Source organism: Prunus mume, linkage group LG2, assembly GCF_029339155.1.
Source record: "Prunus mume cultivar Tortuosa linkage group LG2, ASM2933915v1, whole genome shotgun sequence".
In the NCBI taxonomy this organism is placed as follows: Eukaryota; Viridiplantae; Streptophyta; class Magnoliopsida; order Rosales; family Rosaceae; genus Prunus; species Prunus mume.
The window spans coordinates 28,338,544-28,359,521 of NC_142699.1; the positions used below are offsets into that span (position 1 = coordinate 28,338,544).

The window sequence follows — 20,978 nt, forward strand, 5'->3', positions numbered from 1 at the left end:
AGAGATGTTATTGATATATTATTTATTTAAGACTCCAATTAAACTTCTATTATGTGTTATTGTCATTTGACAATAACATTAGATAAAAAGAGCATTTTATTTTTTAGTTGTACATTTTTACTTTAAAAAATTTCTTGTAGTCCCGGTCTACTAGTACGATTCTTTCTCTTTCAAAAGTTAGGAGATATCTCAAATTCAAATCTCTCTCCTCATTAATCAAAAAATAAAAATCATTTTGGACAAGGTATATATTTTCTTCTTGTAATGCTAGGGGAGACAACTCGTCTCAATTTTTTTTTTCCCTATAATTGATCTGCTACCCACCCATAGTGAATGGGGTTATCTTATCTCAGTTTTTTATATCAACTAATATGACACATACCATAACAATTAGTATGAATAAAGACATAAAAATAAGTTCATGCAAAAAAAAATCTAGTTGAGTTAGGAAATCCACCCAAGTCTATTGTATTTATATATTCTTCTCTGATTTTAATCTTGATTTGATGTTCACAAATACTGAATGACAGCCCATAATTAAGTTATAGAAGCTCTCATAGAAATTATTCCAATTTTCGTTTTTCTTTATAATTCCCTCATATAGTCATCAAAAGAATAACACAATGGAATAAAGTTAGATGGTTGGACTCTAAAACTAAAATGGGTCTCGCAAGGAGCTTGTAAATCTTGTGATTAAAAGCGATTTTCCTTACACTTAAGATCTTGTGTTCATATTTCCGCCTTCAATATTGTTTCTACAAAATAAAATAAAAATGAGTTCTGTATTTGGACGTAGGGAATAGTCAGAGAATTTTTTGTATGGGTAAAAAAAACCTTTTTTGAGAAAAATAAAGTTACTATGTTGACTAATAGGAAAGATAGGGTCAAAGAAGAGAGGTGAGGTGAGTGAGAAATAAGGGGGGGAATATGCCTGGTAAAAACGAAGATTCCTCTGAACATTTACTGGGAGATGATGAGGGTCTGTTGCAGTTAAATACGGAACCAACCCCGCTTCCCTTCCCTCCACTCCCGTACTTTCGCTCTCTCGCTCCTCCTTTTCTTTCTGAGTCTAAATATAATAGAAAGAAACATACAAAGAAAACCACTCTCCTTAGCTTCATCACTCTCTTTAAACCTCTCTGTTTTCTTTTTTCCACTACTAATTGCATTAAGACAAGACATGGGTTTTTCTCCTTGCACTGTGATTTCCTCATAATTGCATTCAGATTCTCTCACCTTCGTTTTCAGCTACAGCTACAAGGTTTGCCGATTCTTTCCACTCTACCTTTTTTTTTTTGCTTTGATTTTTCACTCACGTGGGTTTGTTTTGTTCATATCTGTTCTTTAATTGCCTGCATAATTTGGGATCAATCAATGCCTGGAATTTTCAATTCCTTTCTTTCTCAGCTCTCACAAGCTTCATTCTTTTCCATGAAAGTAAATAAATTGTAACATATTGCAGAGATTTATCTAATGCGCAGAGTTTGTTTTGCTAAGCCTTGTGTTGCATTTTGCAACGTTATCAAGAACCCAATATAAAAATTTAGAAAAAGCAAACACTTTTTCTTGATTTGGGCACGTGAAAATCAGTTTCTTTTCATCTTTGGTGTTGGATGGTAATTGGGTAATTACCGTAATGTCAAGCAACTTGGGCATCTTTTGTTGCTCTTGTTCAAGAATATTCCTGGATGTTCTTTTCTGTTTCTCCATACTTCACGTCTGTTCTCAAAGAAAGCAGAGGAAAAAGGGAGATATTTTATTTGCGTGACAGATTTTTCAAGTAGTGAAATGAAAAGGTGTAACTGAAAATCATACTATATAATCTGGGCTTATAAAGCACAATTCTTTCATAAGTTTTCTGCTTCAAAGTAAATTATAAAGGTTTGTTGCTTTCAAATTTTGCGTTCTCTAAGCTCCTGTAGTATTGGAGATCATTTCCCTGTGTGTTTTTTTGTTTCTAGTTCTTTCTTTGTTGTGTAGTGAATCATTAATTCTCCTTTCTTTGATGGAAATTGAGTTGCATGATAAATTATTTAACTCTATGTTTATCCCTTTTATTTTGTCTGTTTAGAGCTCAGAAAACGAGTAGTTGTAGTTGTAGTTGCAGTTGTAGATGCAGATGCAGCTGTAGTTTGACCATATCCCTGCTTTCAAGAATTTTAAATTCACTGTTTGAAATCCATATGTTAATCCATCTGTCTGCTAATTCAGCTGCATCCATTAGCAATTTAATATATTCTGACTGATGAACATTTAATTTAGTTTCTGAATTTGACATAGACCAACTTTTGTTTTCTTCTTATAGAAGAAGAAGAAAAGTATTTTATTCCACTTTCTTTAGAATTAATTTCACTTTATTGACCCATGACTTCCTGTGCTCCGGGTCATTTTCTCATGTTTCTTTTAGTTGTCAATTGTCATCATTCTGGCGAACTTGGTCTAGCTAGTGAAAAACATCTTGAACTTCCATAATATTAGTTTTATGTGTGTGAGAAACTTCATCCCCTTTAGTTATAGCTTCTCCTCGTACTTCTTAAAGAAAAGGTCGAATGGTTCTCTTTAAAACTCATCTGTTCACAGAGGAATCATATCAACCCCTATTTTGTCCTCTTCTCAATACCTGTTTTCTTTTCTGTCTTTTTTTTGTTGTGCAGTCACAAGTTTAATAGATTGATTTTTTTTCCTTTCTGCAATCAAAATTTCAGGTTAAACAGTTGAAGAAAATACAACAGGGCAGACCAACTTCAGAGAAGGGGTGATTTTGTGATGGCCAAGGAACAACTGGAAGTGCTGAATGCACTTGATGTGGCGAAAACACAATGGTACCATTTCACAGCAATTGTGATTGCTGGCATGGGCTTCTTCACAGATGCCTATGATCTCTTCTGCATTTCCCTTGTCACCAAATTGATTGGCCGCATATATTATCAACAACCTGGAGCTGCTGAGCCTGGAAGTTTGCCTTCAAATGTCTCGGCTGCTGTTAATGGTGTGGCCTTCTGCGGCACCCTCACAGGCCAGCTCTTCTTCGGCTGGCTTGGTGACAAATTGGGCCGAAAACGAGTCTACGGCATGGTCCTTATGGTCATGGTCATATGCTCAGTTGCATCCGGCCTCTCATTTGGGAGAGACGCCAAGGCTGTGGTTTCGACACTTTGCTTTTTCAGGTTCTGGCTAGGCTTTGGAATTGGCGGCGACTATCCTCTCTCAGCCACTATCATGTCTGAGTATGCAAATAAAAAGACCCGTGGTGCCTTCATTGCTGCTGTGTTTGCCATGCAAGGTTTTGGGATTTTGGCTGGTGGAATGGTTGCAATTATAGTATCTGCAGCATTCAAGCACAGTTTTCCTGCACCCTCTTATGAAGCTGATGCAGCTGCCTCTATTTTCCCACAAGCCGATTATGTTTGGCGAATTATTTTGATGTTTGGTGCACTCCCAGCTTTGCTTACTTATTACTGGCGTGCCAAAATGCCCGAAACTGCTCGGTACACTGCCTTGGTTGCCAAGAATGCCAAGCAGGCTGCTGCTGATATGTCGAAAGTTTTGCAGGTTGAGGTAGAACCAGAGCAGGAGAAGATAGAGCAACAAGGAGGGAATGATTTTGGTTTGTTTTCCAAAGACTTTCTTAGCCGCCATGGCTGGCACTTGCTTGGAACTACCAGCACATGGTTCTTGCTGGACATTGCCTTCTACAGCCAGAATCTATTCCAAAAGGACATCTTCAGTGCCATTGGCTGGATCCCAAAGGCAAAGACCATGAGCGCTCTTGAAGAGGTCTTCAAAATTGCCAGAGCACAAACTCTCATTGCTCTCTGCAGCACAGTCCCCGGGTACTGGTTCACCGTGGCATTCATAGACAGGATTGGAAGGTTCACAATTCAAATAATGGGGTTTTTCTTCATGACAGTCTTCATGTTTGCCTTGGCCATTCCTTACCAGCACTGGACTCTTAGAGAGAACCGAGTTGGGTTTGTTGTGATGTACTCATTGACCTTCTTCTTCTCCAATTTCGGTCCAAATGCCACGACATTCGTGGTGCCTGCAGAGATTTTCCCAGCAAGGCTGAGGTCCACATGCCATGGTATATCAGCTGCAGCAGGGAAGGCTGGGGCAATTGTGGGTGCATTTGGATTTCAGTATGCAGAAAAGGGTATTGGGGTGAGGAACTCCCTCATAATTCTGGGTGTGGTTAACTTCCTAGGGCTGTTGTTTACATTCTTGGTGCCTGAGTCAAAGGGAAGATCACTGGAGGACCTGTCTGGTGAAGCAGAGCAAGAAAATGCAGCACCATCAGAATCAAGGCAGCAGGAGATTGAAAGTGGCACAAGAACTGCTCCAGTTTAATTAGGCTTTTTCTTTTCTTATCAGATTATTATAGCATTGTTGTGTAGGATTTTTCGAATGTTTGATCATGTTGCTTTATCTTCATGCTCTGAGCCTGTTTATTGTTTGTGGTAGCCTACGTTCCAATTAAAAGTAATTAAAAAGAAAGTTGGCTAAATGCTCCTAATTTTCCCAGTTGTAATTTTTTTTTTATATATCATTTATGCCCCCTCATCTAGCATACCTTCTACTTTCTGTCCAAATAATTGCATGAATGCACTCTCTGATCAAATTTATGCAAATTATTACCTTCATTTGGACTCATAGTCAAGGCACTCATGGTCAAGATACTCCCCAAACACGACCCATAGTCAAGACAAGGCATGAGCGATTTTGACATTTTTAAAAATAAAACGGGGTCAAAACGAAATTTAACAATCTGGGGCAAAAATTATAATTTCAAAACTCTCTTAAACTTATTCCAATTACCTTATCAGCCCCTCTTCTTTCTTTCCCGAGTCCGACTTCCCCCACATTTTTTTTTATTCTCCTTTTTTTCTTTTTCTTTTTCCTTTTCAGTTTTCATTATATTTTCTTCTCTTCTTGGTACTTGAGATCAATTTTTGTTTTATTTTATGTGGTTTAATTATTATGTGAATGAATCATGAAGAATACATGAGTACTTTTTTTATCTTATGGTATTAAAAATTGAAGTATGAACATGAACATTTTGTTTATTTAATATATAGAGTTTTTAATTCAAATTGTCCTCAAATTTATATCCGAATTGTATTTTTATTCATCAACTAAATTATTCGTTCAAATGGTCTACCAACTCTTTATTATTGGTGCATTGGCCCTATCGTTACATTTTTTATGAGATTTATTCATGTGAACGGCATATGAGGGGTACAAGAATGGTATATATGTCTTTTCATAGCTCATTTAAAAAAAAAATCATTATATAAAATGAGAAAATAACATTTTCTAATAATCTATATACATATATTAAAAAAAAACATAAAAATAAAAATAAAAGATAAAAGATCCTACTCTCTCTCTCTCTCTCTCTCTCTCTCTCTCTCTCTCTCTCTGTTTGATTAGTTTTGAACTAGGCTTTGCATCATCAATGGCTTCCAACAACGAAAATCGTAAAGCCGCTGATGAGTGTTATGATACCCCGTGAGGTTTTCCACTTTACAATTCCAAAACCAGAAGAGTATGAGCTCATGGATAGAAGAAGAAGAAGAAGATGTTAGTTGCCGCTGATGCGTGTTCATGATCAAACATAATCCCAACATAATCGAAACCATAAAGTAACCCAAGAGCCTAAATGAACTCTACCACCACCACCTGAAAAAATATCGTTGTATTCACCGCCACCTGAAAAAGTAACGTCATGCTCATTCTTTGTGCTCTCTCACGCTCGCTTCACTACACATAGAGAAGCTTACATATTTCTTGCTATTTGCATCCCTCTCTCTATTTCTCTCGTCGCATAACTAGTCACGTACATAAAAAGAAATAGTTATATTATAACTACGGATGCGTACGGATAAAACGGATATAAATGCAAATATGCCACGGTGCCACCCCACCATGGCCACCACCACCTCTCAGAAGGCAGAAGCAGCTCTATATTCCACATCTCTTTTGCACTAGGACGTTAAGGGTGATCGAATGGATAATTTGACGTTTGATAAACACAAAGAAATGGGAATGGTTGGGTGGCCCTTCCTCACATGGGTCGGTTTTTCTTTTCCTCAATGACTTTTGTTTTTCGACCAAAAAAAAGACTGGTTGTTTGATAGCATCAACTTGATCCTTGTATGGTAGCTAAATTAGTAGGCAGGCACGCACTAGACTTGGAACATGTAAAAAAAATCAGCCTTGTCACACCAATTTAGTAGGCCCATAGGCCCCAAATATTGTCCCTCTAATATCCAAATTGTACTCCGAGTAGTGATAAATAATCAGTACCATGCCGCCATTATTTAGGCATGGAGGGACCATCGTCACTATAATGACCATGGACCTCACTAGTTCTAATATCCATTTCATCCACATAAATCAAATCAAGGGTGATATTGCCATTCTATCAACAATGTTTTGACGTGCCCACATAAAACGGGACTTCATTCCATTTTTACGTGTAATATTAACGAAAGAAAAGCAATTTAAAAATAAAATAAATACTCTTAACCATTTAAACTATAACTTTTTCGTAAATCCAACCACCTGATAACATTGTGCCATCTTAAAATGGTTTCGAGGCATATTTGCTCGTGGCAAAAGGGGCTACATTACTCATTCTTAAAAACGAAGAGTAATACAGAGAATGCACAACATAATCAAAATTCAACATGGTTTCCACTTCCACGCAACACTAAATCTCAGATAGGCTATAGAAATATAGCATCCATCAATGACAAGTTACCATCAAAGTCTACTTCTATTTCACATCACTTCCAAATGTTTCAAGGATAAGATTTGCCTCTTAACCCCTTATCTGTTATTAGGATCAAAATTAAGATTTACTTTTATTTTTCTTATAGACCCCTTATCTGTTATTAGGATCAAAATTAAAGAATTCCAGAGCTAAATAATAGCAGAAACCAGAGGAAACTCAACTCCAAAGCTCTCATTACACATACCACCACCATATTAAAATTAAAAACAACCAAACAAAAAAGAAGAAAAAAACACAGAAAAACACTCCAATATATATCAAGCGCAGAGAAAAAAACAAACAAAAAAAAAAAAACTCGCTTTTTTCCTTTCTTCTTTTCCGGGAAAGCAACTACAAATGCTTTCATTTTCCCCGACACCATTGCGTATATGTACAGTAGCTAGCACCAAGCTTTTACAAAATCTATTTATAAGGAGGCTTAATTCGATGCTTCACGCTTAATCAGCCCCAGCTCTGGCCCCTCCCCCGCTTGTAATCCATGGATGTCCTGTACCCAAACAACCCCACATTAGATTTTTACTCTATAGTCCCCGTTTCCACTCAATTATTATGATTAACAAACTTTGAAAATTGGATGTCTCGCTATTCCAATTAAGGATATCAAATTACCCAACCTATCCCCGCAACCAAACAGTCTAAGCGGACGTGAAAACTGAAATTAATCAAACAAAAATCAACACAGACTACTTACTGAGAACTTGCTCAGCCGAGAACCTTCTGGAAACGTCCTTACACAGCATCCGCCTCAACAAATCTTTGACGGATGCCGAGACGCCGTTGAAAACCCTCGAAGGAAATCTCAAGTTCGCTCTGAGCACCGCCTCGAAGATCTCTGCTGCCGTTTCGCCGTAAAACGGAGGGAAACCGGCCAGCATTATGTACAGAACAACACCGGAGCTCCAAACGTCGACCTTCTCCCCGTACTCCCTTCCCGCCACCAATTCCGGCGCCACGTAGTACGGCGTTCCGACGAGGCCGCTCATCGTCTCGCCATCCCCGAACGTCTCGGCCGATCCGAAATCGGCGAGCCGGAGCCGGTCCCGACCGTCGAACAAGATGTTGTCGGGCTTGATGTCCCGGTGAGCCACGCCGAGGCGGTGGCAGTGCGCGACGGCGAGCATGAGCTGAGCCATGACCGAGGCGGCCTCGGGCTCGGAGAAGACTCCGAGAGTGACTCGGCGGTAGAGATCGGGCGCATCGCAGAGGTCGAGGACCATGTGGAGGTGGTCGTCGTCTTCGTAGAGGTCGTGGAGGTTGATGACGTTGGGGTGCGAGGCCAAAAGCTTCAAAATCTTCGGCTCCGTCAACAGACATTGGGCATCGAGCGAGTCGCCTGAGTCGGCGATTCGCTTGTCGATCGATTTGACGGCGAAAACGTCGCCGTTCCTCTGGGCTTTGAAAACGACGCCGAATCGTCCACGGCCGAGCTCCTCGCACAGCTGGTAGTCTCGCTGCAGTGCCTCACTCATTAGTTTAACTAAGTCTGTGATTTTTGGAGTCAAACGGGAGGTTGGGTTGGTTTCGTTGGGATTTTAATAGGCGCGATGGTTACGGGAATGTTTCGGGAGAATATTCGGGGTGTAAATGGAATCGTTCCTTCTGCGCCCGCCACGTGTTTCATGTAGAATCTAACGGCTGGAGATTCGAAGTGAATCAACGAACCTGTACCCGTGGGGTGGGTTGAAATTACGCAAATGCCCTTTCTTCCAATGGAAATGGAAAAGGAGAACGTGATTTCCGTACTGTTGCCGTCCTTTCTAATAATTGGAAGTCCGTGTCGTACACTATCAGGTATTTCTCCTGCTGCTTGATTTTTTATTTTTTGGTTTTTTATAAGGATTTTCTTTGTGGTTGGTTTAGTAGTTGGAAACCTATTCGACTCCCACCTATAAAAGGTAATTACAGATTGCCACAATTTAAGTGCGTATCTAGACATCGTAATGCATATTATTCATACAAGCACTAGTGCATGTTGGGTGAAACACTATTTTTTCTTTTTTGTCCGTAAGTCAAGACTCTATTTTACTGGACTAGATCCCGTTGATAACACTATCTTGTTTTTAGTTTGATATTATTCATAATAATTGTGTATGCCCACACGTTTATGAGTAGTCCGTTGATGTGCGGTGAAAAGTATTTGTGTTTATGATTGGCAATCACTTATGTTTTGCTTATAAGTTATGTTTCTATAATAAAACTAAATGAGATTAATATTGTTTGGGGAAGTATTAAGGAGCCTTAATATGTTGTTAAAAATTAGAGAAGGAAACAGCCTGGAAAACTCCTTACTCGATGAGTACTAATTAGGGTCCTTGACAATTAATAATTCACTCGCTAAACACCATAAAATTGAAAAGCGAAAATGATAAGTAACTATGGAATTAACACTTCAAGAACTAACTTCTAGAAAGTGATTAGAAGAGGATTTTCAATGTTTAACGTCATAAGATGACTTTATTAAGAAAAAAACAATTACCGGAAGCCTAAAAATTAATGTTGATGGCTCTTGGACAGCAGGTCACACAGATGGAGGTGTGGGAATCATGGTGCGTGATTCTAATGGTAATTTTGTTGTGGGAAGAGCGTTGTATGTGGACAATGTCTTCTCAGCTTTACAGGTTGAAGCAATAGCAGCTCGTGAAGGAGGAATTTTGGCGGTGGAAGGGGATTTTACTAATGTAATTTTTTAGAATGATTCTCTCCAGATCGTGTCAACAATCCGAAGTCTTTCTGTTGATAGGTCCCCTATAGGCCCAGTGGTTGAAGACACTAAGACGCTACTAACTCAAATCACTGGGGATGGTTTTACCTATATCCGTTGTGTTGCAAATGGAGCGGCTCATCGTCTGGCGTGTTATGCTTCCCACATTGGAACTACTACTACTTGGTTTGAAGAACCGCCAGATCTTCTAATATTGTCATTCTCCTAATTATATTTAAATAATAAAACACTTAAGCTTGCGCCGCTTGCGGTTGAGGAGGCAGGCTACTTCGTAGCCGACGATTACTACACTTCGTTGGGTGTAGAGTACTTACCTAATCCTCTAGGGCTTGGTCCGGTTTTTTGTACTTGTTACCCTTTTCTCGTCATTAATAAAACACTATCACCCTTGTGTTTCAAAAAGATAATATCTTATTGTTGGCCAATAAAAAAAACAAAAACAAAAACAAAAAAAGTTGTGAGAAGCGTGCAGCTTAAGTGGTTATGTGAATGGTTTGTTAATTTTTTTTTAAATATAATTAAGAGAATGACCAAAAAACTAAAATAACCAATCACATGGACTCTAGATAGTGGATTCTTGCCCAATTTTACATAATGACCATGGGCAAGCGAATTAATATTAATAACTAAATCAAAAAGTAAAGAAAATAATGGTGGTATGTATGACACATTTTTTGGGTTTTGTCACATGAAAATTCAATAAATAAATATAAAATCCGACTCACAAATTTGTATTCTGATTCAACCTGGATATGAGATTGGGAAGCTAGGACGTCAATTATTATTTCTTCATATATAGTAAAGGAATTATATTCAACAATATTCTCAAAATTAAACCCATAAAAATGTTAGAACGAAAATGTTTTCATCATGAAACCAACATAATATTAAGCCCCCAAAAACCAGAAGATCAAAATTGCCAGCCAGGTTTTCAAGTACAAGAAGTCAAATCAAGAAAACTCCACAAAGGAAACCGGTGGTCCTTGCCAGAAATCTTCCATCATTCAATTTTGGTAAACGGGCCAAAAGTGGTTGCACGGTTTGAAAGATATTTTAAAAAATGGAGTCAGGCCCATTAGCACTTGTTTGTCTCGATGAAATTGTCTTCCTCACGACTGGGCCTCTTTGGATGAATAAATGAAAAGGCCCAAGGTCAAGAAAGTCAAACCCTTATCTCACACTACACGTCAGAAATTGATAAACGTGTCTTCTGAACCCACGTGGGAGGTCGAAGGAGATTATCACATTTAATGACGAATTGACTTCTTACTCGCCCAGCAAGAAAGCAAGTCGTATTGAAGCCCCCAAAAACCAGAAGATCAAAATTGCCAGCCAGGTTTTCAAGTACAAGAAGTCAAATCAAGAAAACTCCACAAAGGAAACCGGCGGTCCTTGCCAGAAATCTTCCATCATTCCCTCTATGAACTGGTTAAGATCAACGAACTAGCAGCTGACTTTGAACCACAAACCAAAGGTCTTGTCGCAATTTCTATCATTACAAGTTCATCCCCCTCTATAAATAATAAGGGTCTACTTCAGAGAAAGGACTCTCTCTCCAAAACCAGACGAAAAGTCTTCAAAAGCTCTTTCAAGATAACAATCTGCCTACTTTGCCATCAAGATATCCAGTCGACAAATCCTGTGATTATCTCTCATAGCTTTGCCATGTCCATGGTATGATTTTCTTTTAATATGTATGTCGTTTCAATTCATGTAATCTCTGGACTGGATTGATAAATTTCCAGCTCCTTTATCTTTGCTCTTTTGCTTGAATTTAAGGATAAATTAATGGATTAACCAAAGAATCTCATGTTGTTTAATTTGAAGTTCTAAGTAATATATAAATTGCAGAAGATTTGGTAGTTAAATTTTAATTAATCATTTGACAAAGAAAGCTTTGAATAATTTTAATACTTATAATTGGATTCCCGTCATCCTATTCTTTGAAAAGCTAGGAAAACTGATATTCATGCCCGAAAAGGGATAGGGGCCTGAACGATACAATAAAGAAAAGGACAGGGAGTTGAGTTGGGCACGAACATTATATTGTCAGGCCCAAATTAATTACTAATTTAGTTCGAAAACGAGAAAAACATTGAAACAGGTTAATAAAGCCAAAGCAGGGTCTTTACTAATCACGAACTTGGTCTTACTCTATTGCCTGTTCAGATGCTGCTCATACCTGTTAGGGTGACATTCACGAAGAAAAGAACTTTGAAGTCCTCTTAACTAAGGCATAGAAAAGAATCCATCTAGGCCAGTACCCCTCTTAGAGCACAATGACCCGATAAAAGTCCATAAAGAAAGCGCAAACTCCACAAGTATCCATCATCCATATTCACACCAGATCTATTGGGCTAGTTGTATACCCAATAGTGGCACGCCTACACAACGACAAGAGTCAGTATTAAAAGGAGTTGTTCGACGAGGCCTCAGTCTGGCCCATCCATTCTGACAACTGATTCAACTTTCAATTTTGTTAGAAAATTGAAGAAGTCCTCTCCGCGATCCAAGAGACACCATCCGATCGGGGCATTGGTGTTGATCCGTCAACCTCACCTTCGTCCCTCAGAGCTGAGCTGACCCCTGCGGTTAGTAAAAGGAGCTGAGTTTAGATATTTTAGGCCTTTATATATATATTTTCTATTTCTCCAAAGTCATTGAAATGCGACAAAGAGACTCTCGCAAAATTCACAAATGTACAAATGTGAGGATGAGGAATCAAATGGCCTTTGGGAGGAAGCAAACGGTACATTGGAATCTTGATAGCTACTTCTTCAATTTCAGAGATATGCTTGCAGAGTTATGCAGTACAAACCAAGGACAATAATTGCACAAAAGGTTAGGGGGACGATTATGAACTTGCGGAAGAATACATGCGAATGTCCCTTTCCAAATGGTCCATGAAATACAAAACTTTTTCTTCTTTTTATTTGTATGATGAACATTAGGGTTGCGTATAAAATCACTCATAAATTATACGTATCAAATCATAAGATAATCATAACATTATATATATTCTATTCGTATTCATGAGAGTACGGTTTTTATTTTATTTTTATGCACATGTAAATCATAGAGTTTGTTTTTAGTGAAGAATGGAGTAGGGGAATCACAAGTTTTCAAGTAATCTCTTATATAGTCAGCTAGTTTCCAAACTTTAACTATAATTAGTCTATCCTAATCTCTTTTTATAGATGTTTAAATTTAAGTTAAAGTAGTGAACAAGTAATGGCATATCAACATAAATGACTGACAATTGGTGATCAGCATAAATTTTCTGATGAATCATTACCTCTATCAATATAAGTCCTGAGGAGAACTAAATCCTACAACTTTATATATATATATATATATATATATATAAGCGATATTGGGAGAGGGGGGAATCAAACTTAAAACTTCATATGCAGAAGTAAAATGCTCTTAACCAACTAAGCTACAAGCCCCTTGCCTAAATCCTACTGAATGGTGCAAGGCAAGTCATGGGAGACATAACACAATCTCTTAATTTAACGTATTGGATTAGTGAAGAGATCCAAATCAATAGTTAGGTAATGAGGGGGACACATTAACAAATACAAATGTATCAACCTAGACTTCCACTTCACAAGCCTTGTTTGCGTCGGACATTATGCCCATAATATAATGTTTATACATATAATGTCCAGAACAAGCGATTGTTTGTGCATCCAATGTGGCGTGCGCCACTCAATGCAAAATATTGCTTGTGTGGCTATGCTATTTTCGCTTTATTTTATTTATTTTTTAAGTGTATTTATGGGTGGTTTGTCTTATAGGAAATTGAGATTAATCGCCATGGCCAACAAGACTGTGTTTTAAGATTGTTTCATGATAATTTATTCTCAGCTGTCAAACTCTTGACAGGCACTGCCATGGAAGATTTTTGTTTTAAATTACAAATAACAAAAGCTTGGTATTTGATCTTGTATGCATGCATTGACGGACTTTTTCTTTTTCAAGATTCACACCATATTATATACTTGTCTTTGTATTGTTTACTTCCATCCAAATTGTATTGTGTACCACAAATCTAAGGTTTCTCGTTTATAATTTATAATTTAATAATAAAACTCAAAATAAAATATGACCCCATTTAGGATTACTATTAGAATGTAAATATCGAACCCGAAATTAATAATTGACAATAAGTCGAGAGGTCGAAGATTTTCTCAACCCTTTCGGTTTGTATCGAAAAGCAAGTTGTGAACTTTGACTTTAAAATAGAGTTAGCATTTCAAAAGAAGAAAATAAAAAAAGAAACCTTAGTTTTGGTGGTGATCTTCAATTATTTGAATCCATACGTACTTGGACCTAACCAATACGCCATACTCATGCCAAATTCTAAGTAGGCAAAGAAACATTTAGCATGCATGCTGGCTCTAAGGTTGTGCTTTTGGCGATTTTCTCAAGCAGCTTTGTTTAACAGAATTTTATTTTATTAGCAATATGCTAATTAAATATCTGGAGTATCTCTGGACTCTGGCTGTCAAGTTGCTTGTGTTTCTATACTATAAAGGATGTGACAAGCTGGCCCATTTCTTAGTGAAGGATTTGCAGCTTGTGTCTTGTAGTTATAGAATAAAGTTGCCTGTATCTCTAAAATAATCTTCTCTGACAAGACAATCTAACATTTTCTAAATACTGGTGGGTTATTTTACTAGACACCCAAATCAGGGAAAAAAAAAACAAACTCCCAGTCAATAACATAATAACATGTGGAAAAGTTATCTCACATCTCATTGTGTTTTTTGATCAGGGATACTAAAAAGTGATATCCCCATTGCATGAGAGTTTCTCTCCAAATCAGGACCAAGCAGCAGATGAAATCATGTCTGAATCTGAATGTATCAGATATTTTTTAACAGATAAATAAGAGTTGAGGAAAATAAAACTCAAGTGATTGTATTTTTAAATATAAATAAAAACCCTTCGCAGGGAAAAAAAACCACTCAGAAACCTTAAGTTAACCATCAAAGTCTACTGGTTAAGTGATTATTACATATGAAAGGAAGCAATAGAAATAGGAAGAACAAGATATTTGAGCCATGGCTCCACTGAGGCATATGATGCTTCAAAATTTACAAAATTTATTATGCCATGCCAAATCCTTAATAAAGCATATGATGCGTCCTTTCTCTTACAACAACAGTACATAGAGCAAGCATGCACCAACAAAGTTGGGAAGTTTTCTGTTTCAAGCTTGTTAGTTCTTCAATCTCTATATCTACTATTATGGAGGAAAAATGGACATCTTATCAGCCAGTAATCATTTACATGCTATGGATTTTACACTCGAGTTATTGTTGTCATACCTAAAGGACAATTGCACCATGCATACTGCATTACATTACTCCAAACGCAGAACCATCCTCTTTCTTGATGAACAGTACGGTCGCCAATGTATTCCGACTTATAGGCATTCATCTCCCGTAGCTCCTACTCCCACAGAAGTTTGAAATAATTAAATTAAATAGTGCAATACAAGCAATAACATTTAATTGAAATACTGACACACAACTAACTTTTACAACCATTGAATGGTAGAAAGGAAGGTACGGAGAGAAATTCTCAGATTTTGAGTCATTTATCATGCGCCAATTCATCCTTTCCACAGCCCAAAACCACCTGGCTAAAACACATACACACAAATCTGCCTCTCTAATTTTTGTTCTGGGGAGACAGTAATATGTAAACCTCGCAATTATTGTGATATAAGTCTGATCTAACAGCATTTCCATTAACTTTTGGTGGATTTTGTAGTCCAGAACTTTCTTTGTTTTCTTGTTCATATTGGTAGACTTGTTTCTGAAAGCCAAATTCACAAAGCTCAAACAATTTTTTGCATGCACCAGAAACTAAATTTGTCAAAACTATAGCTGAATTGAATAGTGAGGAGACCAGTGGAATGAACTGCAGAAATTTAATTAATAGAATGAACTGCAGATAGGTTTTCCAAAATAAATCATCAACACTAAGTCAAACTGTTCCTGCTTTCATATATTGGAATTTGGAATGAATTTAAACTCAAACAATTAGTTAATTCTTTGCTTACCATCTTTGCTTGAACTCTGTTCCATGTCAATCTGTTCTTGCCATGACTGCTTCATGTCAGAAGATTCACACTCCAAAAAAGAGTTGTCTTTTGATGAGGAACATGACTGTGGAACAGAAAATGAATTTCTGCTTGTTGTCTGCTTCTTAGACATTGAAGATTCAGCTGTAGAGCTGCAATCTTCATTTGTTCTCGAGGTCCCAGCTTCATTAGGATTGTGCAAATTATCTTGGAGTGGCCTTTCTTCTTGCATATGTTTGGATCTCTTCCTATTAAATTGGTTACTCTCGGAATTTTGACATGTAGGCACCTTCTGATCATTCGATGAGTAAGTAGGACAAGGAGCATTATTCTTTAAGATCACTTTTGGGATAGGCAAAATTTCAATACCATCGGAATTGTCAACAACAACTTCATCTGTGCCATTTGAGTTTGCAGCCTTTGCTGCTGCTTCCATTTCCCACATCTTGAATATAGCCTTGGTCAAATGTTCTCTAGCCAAATCTATCTCAATGAAAGGTTTTGGATAGTTAAATCCTAACTCTACCCCCGAAACTTTAAGCACATTATCTGGTGCATCCCAAGGATGATGGATCCACTCAGTTGGCAGACGCGCTAACTCAGGCAGCCAATGCCTTACATATTCACCCTCCGGGTCAAATTTTGAGCCTTGAACCTGACTCCCAAAATTCACATGAATTAAAGTTAGAATGGACTAAAATAGTTTTATGTTCCTCAAGAATAAATTTGTTGTGTTTTAGGGTATTCAGGTAGCTGCATTTTCTTTAGCTTTCAATTTATAAAGTACTGAAGCAAAACACTCACCTCTGGACTGTCCAAACGCTCAAGCTCATGGCCATCTGGTAAGCTCCCTGAGATATACTGCCAACCAAGGATATCACTTTCCAAATCAGCATCCAAAAGTGTGTCCCAGAAATACTTCATTCCCCATTTCCAAGGAAGAAGCAATACTTTCACAGCAAAACTTGATACGATCACTCTTATTCTGTTGTGTATCCACCCGGTTGCCCATAGCTCTCTCATTCCTGCATCAACCAAAGGGTACCCGGTCCGACCTTGTCTCCAAGCCTTAAAATTGTTCTGGTCAGCTTGCCAAGGAAAAAAATTCAAGTTGCTAAGCAGTGGTCTCTCATGAGTGAATGGAAAGTTAAAACAAAGATACCGTGAGTATTCTCTGAGCCCAATGGCCCTCAGGAAAAGAGTCACACTCTCAACCCCTATAGAGTTCCCTTCTTTTGCCCACAGTATCTGCTTCATTCGAGCTAACTGGAAAACTTTCCTCACGCTCAGTTCTCCAAAATGAAGATATGGGGATAAAAGTGATGTAGAGTTTTGCCCAACCTTTGTCCTGTTCTTTGAATATTGAAGCAGGTGCAACTCAGAAAATTCACTTAGAGCCTTATCGGCATTGCTCCAACCAGGAGACCATGCTCTTGCTAAGAGGGCATTGCTAGATTTTTCTGTTTCATTTTCAAGACCCAATTCCTCAATTGAACATTTTGCTACATTTCCTGTCAAATGAAATAAATTTGTCTTCTTTATTTGTTTCTTTCCCAGCAAATACACACACACACACACACACACACACACACAAAACTCAGAAAGTCGAAATGTACCTGTTGCTGGCACCAATTTCCATGGAGGAAGGAGTGTGACAAGTTCCCGTTGCATGTTTAAGGACTTGTCCCAGTACGCCTCAAAGGTTGTAAAAGCTTGCCCTCTTGCATCATATACTTCCCATGGCTCATTCAACAGATCTGCATTGTAGCTTTGCACAGAAATGCCTAGCTCCACCAGCTTTCCTTTGATGTTGTGATCACAAACAAGTGAAATAGGATCTGGGAAGGAAAAGCAATAGAATATTTACAAATTGGAAAGAAACGAAACACCTTGAAGCAATTTGCAAGAAGCATCAACACACCTAGCATGCATGACAGATAAGGGCTCTGTTCTCCAGCACAACGCTGATTGCCGACTAAATAAAATCATTTTCAATTTGATTTGTGACATGTGCCTTCGATTATAAGACAACAAAATCTTTGACCTCATTTCGTGAGTGAAATTTGTGAAATGTCATTGATATCACAAGAGAAATCTTCATTTTAGTCGAGCTGAAAAATAACCATTAGCTGTGGTGTATGTTATACTGGTCAATTTGCTAACACCTTAGCTTTTGGGATCAATGTTAACTTAACAGTTACAACTGCACAGGGGTAAAGCATTAAGGATGCCACAATCATCCTCTACAACCCTAAAACAAAAAACAAATATAGACGTCCAGAAAGGGACTGAAATTTCTAATTCAATATATAGAAATCCAGAATGAATGATGGACCTTGAGCTCTCTCTGTCTCTCACAGAGGGGCATTAAGTCACATAAACAAAAATATTGAGAGAACAAACGAAATAAGGTATCAGAAATGAATGAAAATTAGATCTTCACTATGCTTTTAGAAAATCAACGTTATATCAGTTGACTGAAACTACTTTGAGGGTTGGCTCCAGAACATACCATAAAGATGGTTGAATACTACTTTTGTAGCTCCAATGGCTTCAATGCACTCCAAGAGAGCAGCAAGAGTGCTCTGGGTTCTGATTAGCACAAGTTCAGCCCCAAGGGATCTCAGGGAATGGTCCAAGTGAGCAAGAGACTGCTTTAGCCACCACCTCGAAACTCGACCCGGGTAAAATTGTCCTTCATCTTGAGGACACCATATATAAAGAGGGAAGACGCTACCATCCCTAGCAGCAGCAGCTAAGGCAGGATTATCCTCAATCCTGAGGTCCCTTCTAAACCAAACTATAGTCTTGTTGCTACCCATCTTGTAATTCAGTTTCTTCAGGATCAAATTTCAGTATCAAGTTTTATAAAAGTCTCAAAAATTTCTCTTCCTCCTTCCTCTACTCATTAGCCAGTAGCCACAAATCCCAGAAATCAGACTGAAGGTCCTCAATCAAAGAAAACCATAAAGCAACTTACAATCACAAACTGCAGCTTTTGCCAGTAGAACGACAGCAAAAAACTTTGCCCAGTCAAGGGAAAGATCTGGAGATAATTCTCCGCAGCTGAACCTGGGAAGTGAAGATTATTTTGAACTACCAAGGACCCAAAAAGGCCAGCCTATCAAGATGTTCTGGGTCAAAGAAATTTGACTGTTCCCAACCTATCTGTGGACCAACTGAGCCTTCCCTACATGTTTCACCAACTGAAAAAGTAAAACTCTCCATGAAGTCATCAACCAAACAACAGAACTCCACAAAATAAAATCGCCAATACCCAGCCGACAACTTTTAAAGAGCAGAAAAAAAGCAACCCAAAGTGGCAAACACTTACTCAAGAAGATCCAAAGAACAGTTCATGCATTTGGGTGCACCTTGTGTCGTTAAACACAATTCCACCTGCAATAGAAGATTAGATTTCATGTGACTGAAAAATAAAAAATAAATACGAATCTGAATCTGAGTGAGACCAAACGAAAATAATTACTTATTCATACGCAATAAAGAATATTTTGGAAAGAGAAAAATAGAAACAATCATACAGAGGGCTTTAAACAATACCCAATTCTCTTTTTCTGGATTATCCAGAAAGATCTCAAATACCCACAACTTGGCTAAGAACCCAAAATCAAATATGAAGGATGCATAATTTTCCCATATTTCCTGGACATGGGAAAAGAAAATAGTGCACAAATAAATAAACAAAAAAAGCTTTACCTTGTGTACAATTTGTGCAGAGAGGTGGTCAATACTGTGAATCAAAGAAATGGCTTTACGTGACTGTATGATTATCCCATTAACGTAACATCACGTGGAGATAATGACAGTGATTATGGTAGGCGACGATTTCTTGTCTTCTTTGTGAACCCCACTGGTAAAAAAGATAAGGCTAAGCCCGTTTGGTTCATGGAAAAGGGGGTTTGAGAATGGGAATTCAATTGCTTTCTCATATTTGGTAAGTTCAAGCAAGGGAAGTAGTTGTCTTACACATGAGAAAATAGGGAAAGTGAAGCCTCCTTTTAACTTAGGTTTTGTTTTCCCTCTTCATGGGAAAGTTTGGAAAAATAAGCCAACATTTAATGCACAATTTTCATGATTATTTTGTCCCTATGAACAATTTATAATTATAACGTATCATTAAATGCATTCTTTTTTTTTCATTTGATTTAATATTGGTATAATTGAAAAATTATACAAACTTTGTTTATTCCTACTCAAAACAAACATGTGAAATGAAATAAAGTGAAATCTCCCGGTTACTTTCCCGACATTACCAAACGTGGGAAAGAAATCTTTCATTCCCATTCATTGGGAAATGACATGAGAAATTATTTCTCAAATTTATTTCGTGAACCAAACGAGGCCTAAAGGTCTTGTTAGGCCTCCCTTTAACATTTGCACCTATAGGGTCCTATAGTCCTTTAAACCTTACCTTTTGGTCCTTCAGAATTGCAAGACCAACCAAAGAGTCCTGAAAATCCTTTGAAGTTCACAGACAGCATCACATGTTTTAGAACTTTTGATTTGACCAAACTTCCAAACATTTGCAAATTATCTTGATTTTGTTTCTAAATTAAGAAATGGTTTTGCTTTTGTTACCACTTTCTTTAATGTTGTTTAGCCTCATTTTGATGGGAAGAGAAAACACGGACTTTCCGTAAAGTATTAATTGGTTTTGTCCTCTTTGCATGCAGATCATGCTCATCTTCTACCATTTTAGCATCGAAGAAACAAGAATACCTACCTAAGTATCCTCAATTCTAAAAGTTCTGTTTAACCAAATTCATAAAAGCTTGATGTACCAAGAGAAATTAGGCAAAAGGATTATCTGGGTTAGCCTTGAAATTTTCTTATCTGCATTTGCTTTTCCTTGAGGCTTCTTTTCTTTTTTTCTTTTTTAACTTAAAAGTAATTTAGTTCTCTTAGAGCACAAAACCATTTTCACTAACTGTTGGATCAAAATTTAGGCTGCATCACCAAACCGTTTCACACCATGTGATGTGCCTGAAATCCAACCTTGTACCAAATGGTCTGATGCTTGAGCATGGTTACAAGGCATCAGAAAGCAAAACAAGAAGACAACCAATATGATCCCTGACTTGTAACATAGTTGATCTGATTTTTAATTTTAATTTGACTCGTTTATGGAGACAGTCTAATTATATCAAAGCTTCCATAATGCCCGGGGACCATTCAAGAACTGAGCTAAACTAGCATTAAAACACATGAAAGCTAGAAAACAGGTGGCCATCTATAACATTCAGCTTCGTGTTGTTGGTTTCTCTTAGGTGACCCATCTTGCACCAAGTTGCCGCAAATTCAAAAGGTAAATTGATTAACGAAGAGCAATGAAACAATACCAA

General features: G+C 37.7%; 2 protein-coding genes and 1 pseudogene across 10 annotated transcripts; 1 reads left to right on the plus strand and 2 right to left on the minus strand.

Annotated features, from left to right (window-relative positions):
* The first annotated feature begins 1,025 nt into the window (after positions 1–1,025).
* LOC103324101 (low affinity inorganic phosphate transporter 1 pseudogene) lies at positions 1,026–4,513 on the plus strand (annotated as a pseudogene). Its single transcript, XR_016124708.1, has 2 exons — positions 1,026–1,261; positions 2,706–4,513. The product of XR_016124708.1 is annotated as a low affinity inorganic phosphate transporter 1 pseudogene (transcript).
* A 2,419-nt stretch (positions 4,514–6,932) lies between these two features.
* LOC103324100 (phosphoenolpyruvate carboxylase kinase 1-like) lies at positions 6,933–8,746 on the minus strand. Its single transcript, XM_008226138.2, has 2 exons — positions 7,488–8,746; positions 6,933–7,283 (listed from the first exon to the last, which is right to left on the minus strand). The coding sequence occupies exons 1-2, from the start codon at positions 8,263–8,265 to the stop codon at positions 7,234–7,236; spliced, it is 828 nt and encodes a 275-aa protein (XP_008224360.1). The 5' UTR covers positions 8,266–8,746; the 3' UTR covers positions 6,933–7,233.
* A 5,863-nt stretch (positions 8,747–14,609) lies between these two features.
* Positions 14,610–19,462, minus strand: CRY2 (cryptochrome 2). 8 transcript variants are annotated; one of them, XR_016124709.1, is made up of 7 exons: positions 19,177–19,326; positions 18,128–19,014; positions 17,232–17,453; positions 16,420–17,126; positions 15,595–16,270; positions 15,074–15,347; positions 14,610–14,978 (listed from the first exon to the last, which is right to left on the minus strand). XR_016124709.1 is itself a non-coding variant. In XM_016792206.2 (7 exons), exons 3-7 carry the CDS (start codon positions 18,435–18,437, stop codon positions 14,953–14,955), a joined length of 1,941 nt encoding a protein of 646 aa, XP_016647692.1. In that variant the 5' UTR covers positions 18,438–18,821; positions 18,950–19,014; positions 19,333–19,462; the 3' UTR covers positions 14,610–14,952. The 8 variants fall into 8 exon arrangements, 7 of the variants coding, with proteins under 7 accessions (XP_016647692.1, XP_016647694.1, XP_016647690.1 ...); XM_016792206.2 differs by lacking the exons at positions 15,074–15,347; positions 19,177–19,326 and adding an exon at positions 19,333–19,462 and having other exon boundaries at positions 18,128–18,821; positions 18,950–19,014; XM_016792208.2 differs by lacking the exons at positions 15,074–15,347; positions 19,177–19,326 and adding an exon at positions 19,333–19,456 and having other exon boundaries at positions 18,128–18,805; positions 18,950–19,014.
* Between the last annotated feature and the right edge of the window lie 1,516 nt (positions 19,463–20,978).

Bases quoted from the DNA above. Each gene is read 5' to 3' on its own strand.
- LOC103324100 (XM_008226138.2), bottom strand. From the start codon at position 8,265: ATGAGTGAGGCACTGCAGCGAGACTACCAGCTGTGCGAGGAGCTCGGC. The intron at 7,284-7,487 runs GTAAGTAGTCTG...GTTTGGGTACAG, and splicing joins CTCGGCTGAGCAAGTTCTCA to GACATCCATGGATTACAAGC.
- CRY2 (XM_016792206.2), bottom strand. From the start codon at position 18,437: ATGGGTAGCAACAAGACTATAGTTTGGTTTAGAAGGGACCTCAGGATT. The intron at 17,127-17,231 runs GTACATTTCGAC...TTCATTTGACAG, and splicing joins GAAATTGGTGCCAGCAACAG to GAAATGTAGCAAAATGTTCA. The intron at 14,979-15,594 runs GTAAGCAAAGAA...CTGTGGGAGTAG, and splicing joins ACAGAGTTCAAGCAAAGATG to GAGCTACGGGAGATGAATGC.